The 17,606-nt window shown below is 52.0% G+C and overlaps 1 protein-coding gene across 1 annotated transcript; it reads left to right on the top strand.

The window, feature by feature from the left end:
- The first annotated feature begins 8,353 nt into the window (after positions 1-8,353).
- Positions 8,354-17,167, top strand: APLN (apelin). Its single transcript, XM_032882360.1, has 3 exons — positions 8,354-8,720; positions 14,677-14,848; positions 15,533-17,167. Exons 1-2 carry the CDS (start codon positions 8,654-8,656, stop codon positions 14,841-14,843), a joined length of 234 nt encoding a protein of 77 aa, XP_032738251.1. The 5' UTR covers positions 8,354-8,653; the 3' UTR covers positions 14,844-14,848; positions 15,533-17,167.
- Positions 17,168-17,606: the final 439 nt, after the last annotated feature.

Raw genomic sequence — 17,606 nt, 5'->3', positions numbered from 1 at the left:
TGATTGGTACCAATCTCTGATCATTTTGGGGGTACAAACTTGGATTTGGGATGGAGCAAAACTGACCCAGATTATCCCTCTGACTTTTTTTTTAAGATTTACTTTTATTTATTTGACAGACAGAAATCACAAGTAGGCAGAGGCAGGCAGAGAGAGAGGAGGGAAGCAGGCTGCCCGCTGAGCAGAGAGCCCGATGTGGGGCTCGATCTCAGGACCCTGAGATCATGACCTGAGCCAAAGGCAGAGGCATTAACCCACTGAGCCACCCAGGCACCCCTATCCCTCTGACTTTAATCTCATTATTTCAGAGCTCTAAACCCATAACCAAACCAGTAGAGACTCAATACCTAGTCTCCAGCAGTCTCTATTCTGGCTCAGTACACAAAGGTACCAAATTTGAGATCAGATAACATCCCACCTGATTTAAGATAAGATTTAAGATTTAATAAGATAGCTGGCAAAGTAAGAGGAAGAAGGGTTCAATGGCCCACTGGGCCTTGGAGATAAACCTGCTCGTTCAGGAGTGGCTATCCTAGGGCCACTCACAAGGGCCTGACTGCCTGAGGAAGGAATTTGGATGCTTCCCCTGGGAGACTAGAGTATTTATAGACCCCGGAGGGGAGGCAGGATGGAGGCCCCTGGGAGACGTCATAGAGGATGTGCAGAGGAAATGAAATTGCTCTGAACAACCAACAGGAGGAACAGGGACCTGAGTGGCTCTGAGACAGTCCAAAGGATCAGAGGGAATTGGGCAGGAGGCAAGGAAAATGGGGCAACTCTATGGGGCTGGAACTGCAGCAAGAGCAGAGCCATAGCTCTTCACCTTCTTGGAGGATCTCTATTAGGACCTATTTCATTAGTAAACAATGATCCTTTTGAAGACATTTGAAAGACATGGCTGCTTATCTGAATTCTATTGCTGTAATATTTTTCAGGAATGTGATTATTGGTGTCGAATGAGCTACGTCTGTGAGGGACCTTCTGTTGTTTCTTAAGGGAACTGGAGAATGTATATAGTTTGCAAAGAAGTTGGAAGACACCTGTAAGTGGAATAAGCATCCCTGGGACATTTGGAGCCCCTCTGGAAGTGGCTGCCAGGTATCCCGTGGAAGGGTTTAGCATGCAGTAGGGCTCAAGTGCAGTGACAAATACTGGGGGTGTAAACACGGGTAGGGCAGTTATGTTGCAACATGGCTACTTTTCTCATTTTTCCAAAAGTGATAACTTATAATGGTTGGTATTTGACTCTGCACACTTGGGGAAAGGGCTAGTGTGAGAGACAAGCTCTCCGCCTATGGGCAGAGTTAGGATCCAGTGATGATCAGGATTAGGAGGATTCGGACACCAAGGTAAAAGGAGAATCACACAGCTAGATAGCCAAGTCCAACAAATCCCAACAACCAGGTTTGTTGTTGTTGTTGTTGTTGTTGTTGTTGTTGTTTTGTCCTCCAAATGGTCATGAAGGTCTTTTGATTCATAGACTAGGTTCCAGGCTAGGTTCTGCATAATTAACACCATGCTCTCTGATTAAAACTGTCCCACCCCCACAACAGGTAAGTTAATCACTGAAGATGTCTTAAGCATCTACTCTATGGCAAGAAGTGTGCTTGTGGCTCTAGTGGATAGAGAAGAGTTAGAAAGCTCAACTCTGGCCAATAGAATTCCAAAGACGGATACTTAATAAGACGGTGAACATTCATGTTCTCTGCTGGTGCTTAACCAAGCAAAGATCATTTGTCATGGAGCTGGTTAGTGGGGCATCAAGTAGCAGCTAGCCTTTTCTGCTGTTTTTCAGGTTCCCGTTAAGTAGCTTTAGAGGCTCTTCTTAAATACTTAAATAATGTTGCTGCTACTGAATTTCTTTGCTCATTAATTTAGCTTATGTCTTAGGGACCAAACTGGATAAGTGATATTGAAAAGACACAGCATGATGAGTACTCCAGAAGGGCAGGGTTGTGGAATGAGGGTTGTGTGCCTAACCACAGAGTTCCGAATGCCTTCACAGCCAGCCAGGGCTCTGCTCAACCAGGGAGTGGGAGCTCTCTGCTGGGAAGACATGCAGGGAAAAGCAGGAGACTGGAGTTACTTGGATTTAGATCCTCATCCTGACTTGGCCATCAACTTTCTGGTAACGTGGGGCAAGTCACTATTCCCCTGTGGGTCTCAATTTCTCCATCTGCATAATGAGGGGGTTGGGGCTTTTTCTGTTATGAGATTTCTCTGATGGATTACTGGCCAGACTCATCATTCTCCAGATGTCCTCTCTCACTGTACTTTTTCCCCCCACTGTAGTTTTTACAGTACTCCAGTATTAACAACCACTACACAACTGGGGGTGGGGGACATTCACATCTTTTTGTTATTGCTGCTAACTGTTGGTATTGATCCATCTAAGAACCCACTGGACAAGTTGTGATGATTTTGCCCAAATAAAAGTATCCAAATCAGGACATGATATATATCAACAGATGGATGGATAAAGAAGATGTGGTCCATATACACAACACAATATTACTCAGCCATCAGAAAGGATGAATACCCAACTTTTGCATCAACTTGGATGGGACTGGAGGAGATTATGCTGAGTGAAATAAGTCAGAAAAAGTCAGTTACTATATGGTTTCACTTATTTGTGTACCATAAGGAATAGCATGAAGGACATTAGGAAAAAGGAAAAATGAAGGGGGAGAAACTGGAGTGGGAGACAAACCATGAGAGAATATAGACCCAGAGAAACAAAAGGAGAGTTTTAGAAGGGAGGGGATGGGTGAGCTTGGTGATGGGTATGGGAGGGCATGTATTACAGGGAGCACTGGGTGATATATGCAAACAGTGAATCATGGAACACTACATCAAAAACTAATAATATACCATATGATGACTAACGTAACACAATTTAAAAAACAGAAACCCAGAGTGATTATTAATATGACTATACAGTCTCTGCATTCAATGAACAATTATTGAGTATTTGCTTTGGGTGAGACATAGTGTAACTATCTCATAGTATTTTTAAGACATAGATACAAATACCTATGAGAATATATAACATTTATATAATGTTTGCCTTACTAGGAGACCCAAGCACTGTATCAAGTACTTTGTAGGTATAGATTCATTTAATCCTTCCAGTAACTCAGGGAGCTAGGTAATGGCCCTTTTTCCAGATGAGGACCCTAAGACTCAGAAAGAGCAAATAATTTGCCCCAAGTCTGTAAGTGACAGAGCTGCCTTATTCCAGAACCCATATGCTTAAGCCTTATGCTTCACTGCTTACTTGATTCAAGACTATATGAGTTCAGTGTTATAAGTGCAAGTAAAGCGAGCCTCCAAGATGAGAACAGGATACTTGGAGAGTACAATTCAGGAAGGTCAAGAAAAACTTTCTTTTCAAAGGTTCTGGACCTAACTTAGTAGCTTTTGCTGCTTGTTCTTTTGTTTCAAATTCCACAAAGGCAAATCCCTTTGGATCCAGTAGATTTATAATGTAAATCCAGTAGATTTATAATGTGATATACTTATGTAAACACCAGTACCACATCTCCCAAATACTCTTTCAATCCAGCTGTGATTAACATCTTTGGGAGGTAATTCTTATGATAAATTAGAAGCAGTGTTAAATATACCAGCACCGTTTCTCAAGGTCAATACATTTTTACTTGTAATATCTTTTTAAAGTAAAAATTAATTGTTATATAGGGCTCGAGATGTGAGAATTTGCTTCTTAAAGCTCAGTGAGGGAAGAGCCTTCAGTGAGGGCTTTGAGGTTAGGCAGGTCTGGGAAAATTGTTTAACCTCTGTACTCCTCAGTTGCCTCATCTGTAAAATGGGGATGATAAGGAATAGGGCTACTTCATAGGTGTGATTCATTCATTTAAATGAATTAGCACACGTGAAGCATTCAGAACAGTGCTTGACACATGGTGCATGGTCAATACATTTTAGCTATATCAGCATTATCATCATCATCTTTGGGGACCGGCGAAGAGGAATGGGCTGGAATGGGATTGCACTCTGGTTTCACTGGCTGGATACAGGTTAAAAGTAGGGTTGTAAATTGCCAAAGGTAATCCCTTTTTGTGTTGACTCTGAAGCAGGATGAGCTCTATTTAGAGCAGCTAAACGAAAGTCACTAAAGTTTCCCCTTTTTCAAAAGGGTGAAACTTGGGCTGCCTGGGTGGCTCAGTCAGTTAAGCATCTGCCTTTGGCTCAGGTCACGATCTCAGGGTCCTGGGATCGAGCCCTGTATCAAACCTGCATCACATCGGGATCCCTGCTTAGCAGAGAGTCTGCTTCTCCCCCTCCCTCTGTTCCTCAACCCTCCACCACAGTTGTGTTTTTTCTCTCTCAAATACATAAATAAGATCTTTTTTAGAAAAGGGTGAAGCTTGATATTACCCTAGGGTAGGACATTATCACCCAAAGGCCCCCATTAAAATGTATACCATACCTAGGAGGCAAAACCTCAAACCACTATCACACATTAACTCTCGGAGTCAAGGGCGTTCATCAGACTAGCACCAGCAGAGATTGGTGCCTTTGGGGAATAAGACAGTGAGCAGCTGTGATGGCTACTAAAAAGACAGGTGTGGATGGAGACAAGCAAAGACAGAGACTTTCCTTCTTGATCAGTTTCAAGAGGCCTGAGGCCAGAGCCCTAAATGGGAGGGGTATGTCAGGAAGAAGAAAAAACTAACATTGAATGGCAATTACCGGGGACCATGCTGCTAAATTCTTTCTTTGCATTATCTCATTTAATCTCGCAAGCATAATAAGGTGGGTACTATTACTACCCTCATTTAACAGCTGAAGAAATGGAGTTTTAGAGAGGTTAAATAACTTTCCCAAGGTTACACAGTTAATGAATGAGATTGGGGAGGTGGAATTTGAATTCGGTTATTTGAAATTCCAAAAGCTGACTTCTTTCTAAGACAGCACAGTGCTCGCACAAACCCAAAGGACAGAGAGCTGGGTGAGTCCACGGAACAGCAGCAACCAATGGTGGTGATGGTGACAGGACACTAAGCAATGTTGAATAGCTTGTACACAGCAGTGATGAGGGTGACAAGTCACAGAGTGGCTTCATGCAGGTCGGTTATCTCAGTAATCCACTGAGTCCTACCCCTGCCCCCAGGATTGCCCCTGACTTTGATCGGAAACTGAGTCTTGCCCCTGACCCAAACCTCCCGTGCAACAATGCACTTCACAGCTGCTTGCTGCCTCAGGGCAGGAGAGTGAGGGTGGTTTCATATACCTCCTCCTCACCCCTGAAGAAACACCTTAAAACATTTATTTGTTGATATTAACTCAATAGTCTCATTTTCTTGAACAAGTGAACAAAGGCACCACGGAGTTATGCCAACAGTTATTTCTTCGGCAAGCAGTTTCCAAATGCCAAGTATGTGCTAGGCACTGTCTTAGGTACAATCATTTCCGTGACCTTAAGTCTGGTGAGTGGAGACAGATACGAAAACCGATCCCTTGAATATGACATTAAGAAATATGGGATCCCGTGGGGGTTTCAGAGTGAGCAATCAGAGTTGCATTCCTTGTCTTATGTGCCTCAATTCCAGAAGGTATGCTGGTGGTGGACCTTCTTCACAGCCCCATAAAGCATGGCACGCAAATACAAAAGTGTTCCCAACTCATCGCAGGAGTGACTGCCAATGAAAGGTACAACCATAGCTGTTATAGGTCTGAGAAAGGAGGAAGATGACATCTTGGATTCAGGACTGGAAAAATGGCTGCAATTTGGTTAAATGGAGAGAAGGGTTAGATTAAAAGATGATTCTCCCATGTGTTCAGCTCTTTATTTATTTATTTTTTTAAAAGATTTTATTTATTTATTTGACAGAGAGAGATCATAAGTAAGCAGAGAGGCAGGCAGAGAGAGAGAGAGGAGGAAGCAGGCTCCCCACTGAGCAGAGAACCCTATGTGGGGCTCAATCCCAGGACCCTGAGATCATGACCTGAGCCAAAGGCAGAGGCTTTAACCCACTGAGCCACCCAGGCACCCCGTGTTCAGCTCTTTAAATCTTGCTTTTAAATGCATGCCTTCTATTTACTGAGTGCTGCTTGCCTTAAATACTATTGGTGTGTTTTCCTATTTTTTTCCCTTGTGTATTTTGAAGATTAGGTAAAGTGGGGAAAAGGATTATAGAAAAAGGAAGAAGGTGCTTAACCCAGCACTGTCGATAGCACTTTCAGCAACGATTGGAAGCTTCTATTCTGTGCTGTCCAATTCAGTAGCCACTGGCCAAACATTGCTACTAAGCAATTAAAATGAGGCCAGTGCCACGGAGGAAATGACTTTTTCGATTTATTTCAAATGTTATTCATATCTACCATATTAGAAAGTGAATCTCTAACCACTTGGCAAATAACCCATACACACCCTAGTAAAGGTGAGATTAAATAGAAACACTTCTATTAACCTAGTGTTGGGGGCAAGCCACGTTTGGGGTTGCTTGGGCTTGATCAATCGGGGTATGGAGGGTCACGGTTCCTAAAAACGACCCTACAAGGGTTTATTCCCCATTTGCACGTGCCTTCAGATATGTTATCTCATTTAATTCCCTAAAAACCCTGAAGAGGGGAGGGTGGAGATGATCATCCTCATGAAATCCAGTAAGTAGATGACACTGGCAAGGTCCTACACCTCATAAGAGGAGACCAGAGGCCAGGTGATTTTCCTCCTGGTTGGAAGACTTTCCAGCAGGACAGCACCAGGGGAAATGATGCCATATTACAATTGCCCACTGCTCACAGCCTAGGCCTTATAGATGATGAGAGGTGCTCTGTGTCACATGTCTGCCTTTTTCCTACTGGGCTGTGGCTTATGGGGCCATCGATAATTAATAGGAACTCTATTTTATTCCCTTCCCACTGCCTTGATTGAGGCAATAAGAATGTTTTGAAAAGTTAATTTATATATTCATAATTATGTACTGAGTACCAGCCCTGTCCCAGTTGGTGTTCTGGTTCTGGGGCTATAGCTATGAACAAAGCAGAGCTCCCTCTCTTGCAGAGCTGACAGTTTTGTTGGGGGGAGACTGACAATAAACAAATTGTGTACATATTGGATGGTTTCAACATTTCAAAAATATTTTAAATATACCAGGGCCTCTCACATTGTCTGTGGCACACATACACACTGTCCAATGTACTTTTGTGTGTAAAGCTGGACCTCCACTTCCAGAATCTGCCTGGCTAGCTGAAATGCGGAAACACCTTTTGATGTAGTCTTTTAACATGTGTTGAGTGCCACCTATGTGCAGTCCGATACTAGGGACTTTGGAAAGATGCCGAAGAATGAGAAGACAAGGTCTTGTCTTAGGGGCTTCCCAGCCCGCTGATACAGGCATTCCCTTCCCTTAGGAGCTCCCAACCTGTAAGAGCTGACAGTCTAGCTTAGGAAAGCTACAACTTCAGGACCCAGTTACAAAGGGAGAATCCCAAATAGGGGCAAAATGAATCCAGTCTAGACTGTTCAGAGTTGGGTAAACTGTCCACCTCATGATGATGGGGAACATGAAATGGGATACCCTAGAAGTTGCTGCTTGTCCCAACAGCGAGGAAGACCCCTGGGCAGGGCGGGGAGAGGGGGGAGGCAACCCTTCCTGGATTACCGTCACCCAGGCAAGTCTTCTGGATGAGATGAGATTTGAGGTGCTATTGCAAGAAGGAAGAGCTGGGAGGCAGGATGGGGTGGGGTGGGCATCCAAGTAGAGGGTGCCTCCTGGGGGCCCCTGGCAATCAAGCAGTCTTGGGCACAAGCCTAAACAGTCACCCCCAACACAAACCCAGCCAAAGATGGGGATGGAGAAGATGCAGAGGAAAAAGGGGGGCCAGGGGGGGGGGGGGGGTCTTGGCTGGAGTGGCAGCGGCAAGGAGCCGGTCAGAGGTGGAGGGGATGAGTGGGGGCAGCCTGGGCCATGCCCTCCCTGGAGCGCCCAGGTTCCTTGACAGCCCTTAAGAAAGGGAGGTGAGAAAGGGTTAAGTGTGCCCCTCCACCGCCCCAAATGCTTCCTGTGTTTGAAATCCTTCAGGTCTCCGAAACCCTCTGGCCCCCGGCCAGGCGGGCATTGTCCTGGGAGCGGTTGTGGGTTGTCAGAGCGGCCGTGCCGCCTTTGTTGTGGGGCCACCTCGAGGTTCCCTCTCGCGCCCAGCCTGGGGCTGCAGAAGGCGTGCTGGGAGGGGGGCGGTGCGGGAGGCTCGCTCCCTCTCCCTCTTCCTGCCCCCCCTCCAGGCCTCCCGATGACCACATGACCAAGTGGGCTCGCGGCCAAGCCACAAGCTACAAAATGCAGCCCCTGGAGTGAGCGGGGAGCATTCTCGCTGGCAGTCTGGGCCACGGGCAGCTGGAGCCTCGGCCGAGCAGCCAGCCTCCTGGAAAGAGCTTGCCGCGGTCCCCGGAGCCGCTCGCGGAGGCCCGCTTGGCCGCGCTGCCCCGCCGCAGGAGAGGGAGGCTGTAACAGAGGCAGCGGCGAGCGGGCGCGGCAGGCGGCCAGCCCGCGGCGCAGCCGGAGAGCCACGCGAGCTCCGCGCCCGCACGCACGCACGCACGGTCCGCGGCTCGCGCCTTTCCCAGCCTCGGGGCGCCCGGCCTCCCCGCCCCCTGGCCCGGGCTGCGGCGGCGCGGCCGAGGAGCAGCATGAATCTGCGGCGCTGCGTGCAGGCGCTCCTGCTGCTCTGGCTCTCCCTGACTGCGGCGTGTGGAGGTGAGTGCGTGCCCCGGGGCTCGCCCGCGCGCCCCTCGCCGCCCTCCTGGACCGCCGCCCACGCTCTCCCTTCCCTCTGCCCCCGACTCGCGAGCTCTCAGCCTCCCGGGACCCGGGCGCTAGGAGAGCAGGAGCAGCCACGCGCCGGCTGCGCCGGGCCGCGGACTCACTGACAGGGCGTCCCGGGCCGGGGACCGGGCCGGCTGGGGCGACGGCTGTCTCCGAGAGGGGGCTCGGCTCGGTCTCGGGCATCACCCGCTTGGCGCCTTGCCCCTCCGGGCGGCCCCTTGAAGTCCGAGGAGCTCGGGGCCGCGGGCGTGCGCCCAGGGTCCCGCGCCCTGCACCGCACGTGGTGGAGGGTATGTGCCTGGGGGGAGCATGTCCCGCTCCCCACGGATCAGTGGAGGGATCCTGACCTGAGCCTGGGGTCTGGCCTCCCGAGTTGAAGCTTGTCCGGCCCCTGGAGGCTAGGGGCCGCGCGCCGGTCGCGGGGCGCGGGCCACTCGGGATGATGTGCCAAGATGCAGACGTGACACTTGTTGCATAGGCAGGAGCGCGCGGCGGGGGCGGCGGCGTGGAGCCCAGCTGTTGCTCCTTTCAGCCCGCATGGGAGCAGAGGCAGCCTTCCCCGGGCCGAGCTGGCAGGGCCGGGCCAGGCTGGTCTTCTCTTCCCTTGCCCCAAGGTCTTATCTGGTCTGCTCTCCTGCTCCCGAACAAGACGTCCTCCCCACAGACTCCGCGCTTCCCTGGGCCCTCCTCCTTGGATATCCTGGCTCCAGCCTTTTACTCAGCTCTGGCACAGGCACGCTTCACCTTAGGTCCCTTGTCTCCAGGCACCACACGAGGAAACATACACCTGACTTGACACCTCCATGCAATTCTGTGAGGGGAAGACCATTCTCCCCCACCTGCACCACACCCCCCTCACCTGGCATACTTGGCACTGGTGCTCCCTTGCTCTCCCCAGACCAGGTCCCAGCAATGCCCTGGCAGCCCCAGCCCAAGCTGCCTTTCCCCTGTGTGTCAGTGTCTCCTGGGGCTGTCAGCTCCTACCTCCAGCTTCCACAGTTCTGTGATCTGGTTGTCACTGCTGCCTGCCTGGCCCCACACAAGGGGAAGGCCAAGACCAGGTGGACAAATGCCAGTGCCAGGGCTGGAGTCACAGAGAGGTGGGAGCAGAGGGAAGGAGAGGGCAGTGCAGTTTCCTAGATGAAGGGCACGGGGCCCTACTTAGTTCAGACTCTCCAGAGCAGGAGGAGGATGGCCTGCAGCCCAGGAGCCGCGGAAGGGCCTGGCGAGCCTCCACTTCTCTCTCGGTAGGCTGCCTCCTTTCTCTGCTCTTGCCTTTCGGAAGGGCCTTCACCCTGGGAGCACAGCCTGGCTTCTCAGGAAGGTGCGTAGGTTAGCTCTGGCACCCACTGCCTTCAGCTAGCTGTCCAGTGGTCTTCTTCAGCGCCCAAGTGCTGCAGGAGCCTCTTCCTTGGTAAGAAGGGAGCAGCCTTTTCCTCAGAAGGGAGCAGCCTTTTCCTCAGAAACTCCTGTCAGGCAGGTTAACAGAGAGCAGAAGATAGGAATGAAGAACACCATGTGGGCTTGCCCTTCCGGTGCCTTCCATCCAGTGCAGTTGGCAAGATGAGACACCCACAGGACACCACCACCAGCAAACAGTCCTAAGTGGTACCGTCAGGGAAGAAAGAGTGGGTACAGAGAGGGTGTCCTGGAGGAAGCTGGGGCTTCCTGATCTGCCTACTTGAGGCTCCCCCAGAGGTTATGGGGAGACCCTTGGGCAACTGACCACTACTAGGACGCTTTAGGGGTCCAGCTGGTAAAGGGGACAGCTAGTTTCAAGGGAAGGGAACACTGTGTTTGGTGCAGACCCTGTCACCTCTTGCTTTAATTCACCCTTCTTTATTCAGTCATCTACCTTTGTGCCCTTATTTGGTAAATTTATTGCCCTCACCTTTTGCTTAAGCCTAGCACTGGACACTGGGCTCTCACAACGTTCTCCCCCTCGTGACATCTCTAGGAGCCAAGGAGGGACACTTTTGTATAGGTGGCCACCAGCCAAGGATCCAGGTACTCATGTCCTGCTCCTCCTGCCTCCCGTCCTGGGTCAGAAACAGGGACCCCAGAACCACCTTGTCCTTGGCCCAGGCTTGCATGCTCTCCCCAGCCAGAGTCTCCAGTCAAAGTCCCAGAGGCCCAGGGGGTGCCTGGATGGCACAGTCCATTGAGTGGCTGACTCTTGTTTTCACCTCAGGTCATGATCTCAGGGTCCTGAGATTGAGCTCCCCACCCCCCACATCAGGCTCCACACTCAGAGAAGAGTCTGCTTGAGAGTCTCTCTCCGTCTCCCTCTGCCCCTCCCACTCTTGCTTACACCTCCCCTCTCTAATAAATAAATCATAAAAAAAAAAATTCCCAGGCCTGAAAACCTTGCTCCCTCCACAGTGCACTCTGTCCTGACTTGGAATGTCTGTGCCTCCCCCCTCACCAAACACACACAGACTCCTCCACTGCTTCCTGACCTGAGATACACCTTGCTCTTCTGGGTCTGAGAGCTGGTGGGCCAGGGCCAAGTGTCTCTTGCTCTTATCTGAACACCCCTCTGCCCCTTTCCCTCCTTCTCCTCCTCCCCTCCTCAGCCCTAGCTCAAAGCCTGCAGTCACAGTGCGAGTGTAAGTACAGCCTAGTGTACCTCACCCTCTCGGGGAGGGGGCACCTCGACTCCATCCCAGTTCCTAAGTGCTAAGCACTCTTGTAACCTGAGTCAGGCCTCTGGGGCAGAAGACTAACGCAAGGGAAGTGGAGGGCCAGGCTGCCAGGGCGTGACATGTCCAAGGTCAGCGAAGCTGGCATGGGAAGATAGCTCAGGGCACTGGGGTGGAGGGCTGAGCAGTCCAAGGACAGATGCCTCAGCAGGGAGAGACCTGCAGCGCCAGGAGGGGGCATACCCAGCAGGGTCCCCCCACCAAGCACTTATGAGGGCTTTTAAAGCAGTCACCAGATAGACTAGATGGCGAGAGGAGAAGCAGCCGTGTCATTCCTGGTGAGGCTGGCATGTTCCTGAAAAGTCACACGTACCTCTTTGTGCGCCAGCGGGGCTGGAGTTCAGGCCTCGAGAAAACCAGTCCCTGTTCAGCCCTGCGCGCTGCTCTCAGTGCGGAGAGGCCGAGGCTTCATTCTGATGGTGCTCCAGTCCCTCTAGGCTTCAGATTCTTTGGGGGATTGCCCCCAGCCTCCGTTGAAGCAGCACATGAGTTAGAAGAAAATATTTAAGTGCACTGAGGATGGCCCCCGTTTCTGAAGGGCAGTTCTGTTGTGCAGCCAAGACCTCCGCTCTGATGTGAATCTACAGCCTCTAAAATGGACAGGAGAAAGCTCGCATTTCGGGTGTCAACTTATTGTAGGGGAAGCCAGATGCAGAATCAAAAGCAGAAGGAAACAGGTGGGTGATGGGATCAGGGTGTGGGAGGAGCTGCAGACCTCTGGCTACAAAGAGGACAGTGAGCCCCCCGCCTAGGAGGTGCAATGTGCCGGGGCCTTCTGGGTGGCCATTCTCGAGGGCCTGGCTGAGTGCTCAGTCAGCTCAAGGTAGTTCTTCTCTACCGGCTTGGAGTCTAGATGTTTCCCTGGCCGGAGTCTGAGCCACCATCCCCACTCCCCATCCTGGTTTTGGCCTCCCCCCCACTTAGGGCCTTTTACCCCAGCCCTCCTTCCCTTACTGCCACCAACATTCACAGTCCTGGGTGCTGAATATTTGGAGGTGATACCCTACCCATCTGGGCACTCTCCATGTCCACTCTACCGCTGAAGCTGTAATCTGTGTCATCGGCCCACACCCACTCCGCCCCTAGCAGTTGGGGTCACGGACTCAAGAACCAAGGCCTCACACGATCAAGGCCCCTAGGGTCCTTCCCTCCACCTGGCCACACCCTCAGCACAGTCCTTCCTGCCCTGAGTGTGCCTTTGGTATGGGACTCCTCATCAGCATCATTCCTAACCCCCTCAGTGGTCAGGGAGGGCCTTAAGGGGACCCCCAAAACATAGGGCAGAAGCTACAGCAGCTGAAGTCAGGGGTGGGGGTGCTTAGTGAAGGTCCTTCCCTCCTCTCTCCTTCCCTGGCTCAGCCCTTTTGCAAATGGCTTTATGACAGACAAAAGTTGCCTCCTGCCCCACTGCCCCAAAATGTGAACATAATTTATGTTTTCATTCTTGTTACGTGGTAGGTTTTAATTCTCACTGGGGGAGGAGCTGATGCATTAACCCACCCCAACCAGAAGCACAGAAATGTGGCTGGCAAACAGTAGGGTCCTAACAGGCCTGTGACTTTTCTTGGAGAAGGCGGAGTGGGGGACTAGAGTGTGTGCATGTGCGCAGTGGGCTTGCATGTCTGAGACAGCAGCAGGCCCCCAGAGCCTGGGTGGGGAGGGCCCAAAGGACAAACCTCGCCTGCTTTTGGCCCAAGAGGAGGATAACTGCCTGGAAATTGTGTGCAAACGGAGGAGAAATCACTAGAGCCAAGGAGCCAACAGAGGAACCAAAGCATGGGGATGCTGGAGGAAGGAGGAGGGAAAGGAAGAGCAGCCAGGGGTATGACTGGGGGGCTAGCAGCCAACGGGTGGTGATATGGAAACTGTGAGCTAGTTGTGGGGATGCCCAGATGGATGGAAATGGGGCTTCAGGGGCCGGGATATAGCTGAAGGCGAATCCAGTGGTGTGGGAGGAGAGAGCATGGGATTTGTGATCACTGACCTCAAAAGCCATATTGCACAGGTTCCCTGCAATCCGCCTTCTGCCCAGCACCTTCTCACCTCCCTGCTCGGCCTGCTTCCAGAGCCCAGGCTTGTTTCCAGAGTGCAAGCTCGCCTTCCCTGGCTGTGCTGCAGCCTTTGTGAGAGCCGGCCCAGGTGACTTCTCCCTCACTGCACCCAAGAACACCCAGCACCACTCGGGTTCCATTGTCAGGGCTTGGCCTGGCATCGGGAGCCTTCTCCTCCAAGCCAGGTGTGGGCAGATGTAGAGCAGAGCGCCAGAAAGCTGGAGAGAAGCCACCAGGAATCTAAATGGCAGGAATTACATCAGACACGGGGTCGGGTGTGATGTGGGGATGAAAGGAGATAAGGCACTCGGTGGGGGAAGGTGCCAGCTGCAGGAGCTCACATAGCTCCTGATGACCAGACTTGCTGCCTCAAGTGACCATTCACTCATTGGTTCACTCATCCATTCAGATAATATTTCTTGGCCTCTAAGAATATATGAATAGAACCCAGCTTAAGGCACAGAGAGACACAGGGTCAGAGACAACCCCCCCCACCCCAGCCATGCCAACAGGGAGATTACAGGGATCTCCCTGTGATCAGCAAGGGAGCCTCGGGAATGCCAAAAAACTGATGAGATGTCCAGGGGTGAGGGATGGGATCTCAAGTCCCCAAAGGTGGGTCACCTGCAGATTGAAGGATGTCGGAGGACAATGACATGATGTTCTGGATTTGCTGTAGAATACTTCCACAGAGGAAAAAAACAAAAGGGATAACAAAAGCCTCTGTGATACCACCTGGATAACTGTTGAATCTGGGTGATGGGGACATGGTGGCGGGGGATTCATTTCATTTTATGTGTGAAATGTTTTCAGTGTATCCATTGCCAGGGTACAATGGGGAGTTTCTTCTTGCTGCGCCCTGACCAAGTGCAGACATATGCCCCATACTCTACCCACATGTTCTAAATGAAGAACATGTTTGTGCCTGCTAGAAACATGGTAGAACTGCCAAAGGGACGTAAAGTCAGCTCCATACATTGCAAGATGTGAGTAGTAGGTTTTGGCCCAGGCCAGTGTAAAAATGGCAAACTGTTCACCAAGATGGAAGGTCAAAGCAAAGAGAAGCCTTGATGAGGACTACCTCTGCCCATTCGCATCAGCCCTCTTGGCTAACAGGCTTTCTTCTTCCTGCAGGGCCCCTGCTGCAGCCTGCTGATGGCAAGGGGCTGGAGGAGGGCAACGTCCGCCACCTGGTGCAGCCCAGAGGCTCGAGGAATGGACCGGGGCCCTGGCAGGGCGGTCGGAGGAAATTTCGCCGCCAGCGGCCACGCCTCTCCCACAAGGGCCCCATGCCTTTCTGAAGCAGGTACTTGAGCCTTTGGTTAATGGGCAGCGAAGGAGCAGGGGAGGGACAGCCTGGAAGGAAGGTGACTCTGCTGTGTCTCGCAGGCCAGACACCCACACCAAGCCCTTCCAGGCCCGCACGCAACATTGGGGCTTACAGAGCACCCATCTTACCCCTTTGTTTTATGGACTTGGAGACCAAGGCCCAGAGAGGGGCTTGACACCTGGGGCTGATCTCCTGACTCCCCAGGAATGGGGTGCCAACTCCCCTCCACTCTGCTGCCTGGGGTTGGGCAGGCTGGCCCAGTTGGAGAGTTCTAGAAGTCCTGGGGGGACCTTGTTGAGCCAGAGAAGAGTGCCTCAGGGTATCCTACTGGTGTGCAGGGTGAATCTTCATCAGAGTAGGGGAGGGAAGCAGAGTGCCTTGGGGGACAGCAGGCAGAGAAGAAGAAGAGCGCTGCCCAGAGCCATGGGAAAGAAAGAAAAATCCAAGGCAGTAGCCGAGAAAGCAAGGCCTGAGCCTGCCCCTGAGGCCTGGCCTGCTCTCTCACCTCTATACCCCCGACAAAGTGGCGCCAACTCTTGGGCTTTAGATTCAGGGTTGTGGGAAGAGGGAAACGAAGGCTATCTCCTTTCCTTTCCCGGCTGGTTCCTTTGACCTAGGACATGTCGGTGACTTCTTCTCTGGTCATTTTTGTCTCTTTAGGACTGAAGGGGCCCCTGAGTGCCCACCACCTGCGAATCTGGCTACTCCATAGATTGGTCTGCTTCTCTGGAGCCCTCACTTCCATTCGCCTCTCTTCTCACACCTGTCCTCACTGCTGATGGTCCCGACTCTTCTCACCCACCAGCTTCCCCGAATGGCGTGGACCTGCCCCTAGTTCGGATGGTTCCCTTTCTTTCCACGGATCCATCCAGCTCCTCTTCCTGGCCCTTCCCTGGACTGACTTTGGAGACCCAGCACTGGAAGGCTGGCCTTCTCCCCGGCCCTCCCCTTCCCCTAGTCCCCACTTCTCCCTGCCCAACAGCCCAAGCTTTGCCCAGCCCTTCCTTCCCTCACCGGGGCTGGGTGGGGAACATTCCCTTCTTCAGGGGCCTCCAGCAGGTCCCAGGCTTTTGAGTCCAAGGGACCCTTCACCCTTCAAGGAGGTGCTGGTTAGAGGGGCTGGGGCATTGACTGGGATGCAGACAAGGTGCCTTGGGGGGCATTGGAATGGGGCTCAGTCCTCTGGCAAAGGGGAGTGGGAAAGCATTGGAGAAGAGGAGGACTAGCTGCTGTGGCCTTTTCCACATGCCATGTTTGGCTTCAGGGAGAGGTGAAGGAGAGGGGCCATGAAGTACTTTGTCACCTCTCTGTGTCTCCTAACACTGTCTCCCACCTCACCCCCCAACTCCCTCCCTCCCTTGCCTGCTAGTTCAAGCTCTCACTCAGGAGATGGTTCTATACCCTCCCAGGAGCAAAAGCCAAACAGGATGAGTGTTTTTTGCCAAGAATCAAAGAATGTCAGAGCCAAAATGAACCTTGGTGATCACTCAGCTCCGCCTCCTTATGCAAACTCATGTAAAACCAGGCCTGGAGAGGGACAGCAACCTATTCTTATTCGGGGTCACCGCACAGCCAGAATGAGGACCCAGGTCTCCCCACTCCCACTTGATGATGTCCTCTTCCCTCTTGATGATATCTTTTCAAAACACATTGAGTGCCTTTCCCGTGGTTGGGGCTGAGGGTGGCTGGGAAGGGAGGGGCAGGCCAGCTATGAACTGCCCCATGGTGGTATGGGGACCCAGCTGCTCCTGCCTCCCTGGCCTGCCCCTGCTGGTCCATTCCCCGACCTGGGCTGAAAAGGTCCCTGGCCAGCTGCCCCCTTCCCGCAGCGCTACCAAAGCCCGTGTGTTCTCACAGGGACAGCTCAGGTACTGAGTCTCCCATGCCAATGCCAATCCCAATACTGGTTTTCGCTAGCCAGGATGTAGCCTTAAGTAATTGGACTCGGTAGCCTTCCCTTCACGTTGACTGGACCTTCTTTCCCAGTGGCCTTTCCTTAGGGGAGGGGCAAGGGGGAGAAGAAGGAAGGGAGGGAAGGAAGGAGAGAAGGAAGGAAGGAAGGAAAGATGGGAGGAAATACAGGTCTGAGCAGGCTTCCTTCTCAGAGGCCTCCCAGGAGGGAGGATATGGGAGACCAGAGCCCGATGGCCCACCTATGTATGTGTGGGGACAGGGGGAGTCAGGGCCCTCCGAGTCCCATGGTAACCCCGACGTCGCCTAACCGCCTCTCCCCCTCACTTCCGCTGCTGCTGATGCTGCTGCTGCCGCTGCTGCTTCAAGGCCCATCCTGAGGATCTGGGCTGAGCACCCGCTTCCCCCACAGCGCTCAGGCTGGCAGTGGGGGCTGGCCAGGGTCCAGAAAGCCTCGTCTGCCACTGATGCCCCCACCAGGGATTGGGTCTTCTTTTCCCTCCTCCTTTCTGCGTCTCCTGCCTCAGCAGCTGTCCAGCCAGCCCCATGGGTTAGGGGGGAAAGTTGGTCACGTCCAGAGACACAGGGCAGAAGAGAGCAGTAGGTGGCTGGGGTCCTGTCTTATTTAAAATGATTGTGTATGATTCTTATACTAATTTATACAAAGATATTAAGGCCCTTTTCTTTAAGAAATTGTCTCCTTCCCATAATTGTGTTCACTGTGTTTGTAAAGATTGTTCTGTGTAAATATGTCTTTATAATAAAGAGTTAAAAGCTGACAATTCACCCTTACTCTTGAAGATCATGTTCAGGAGGGGCATTT

Source organism: Lontra canadensis, unplaced genomic scaffold (assembly GCF_010015895.1).
Source record: "Lontra canadensis isolate GAN:19392208 unplaced genomic scaffold, GSC_riverotter_1.0 scaffold81, whole genome shotgun sequence".
Classification (NCBI taxonomy): domain Eukaryota; kingdom Metazoa; phylum Chordata; class Mammalia; order Carnivora; family Mustelidae; genus Lontra; species Lontra canadensis.
The sequence above is the reverse complement of the archived record's forward strand: the minus strand, read 5'-3'. Positions and strand labels throughout refer to the sequence as shown.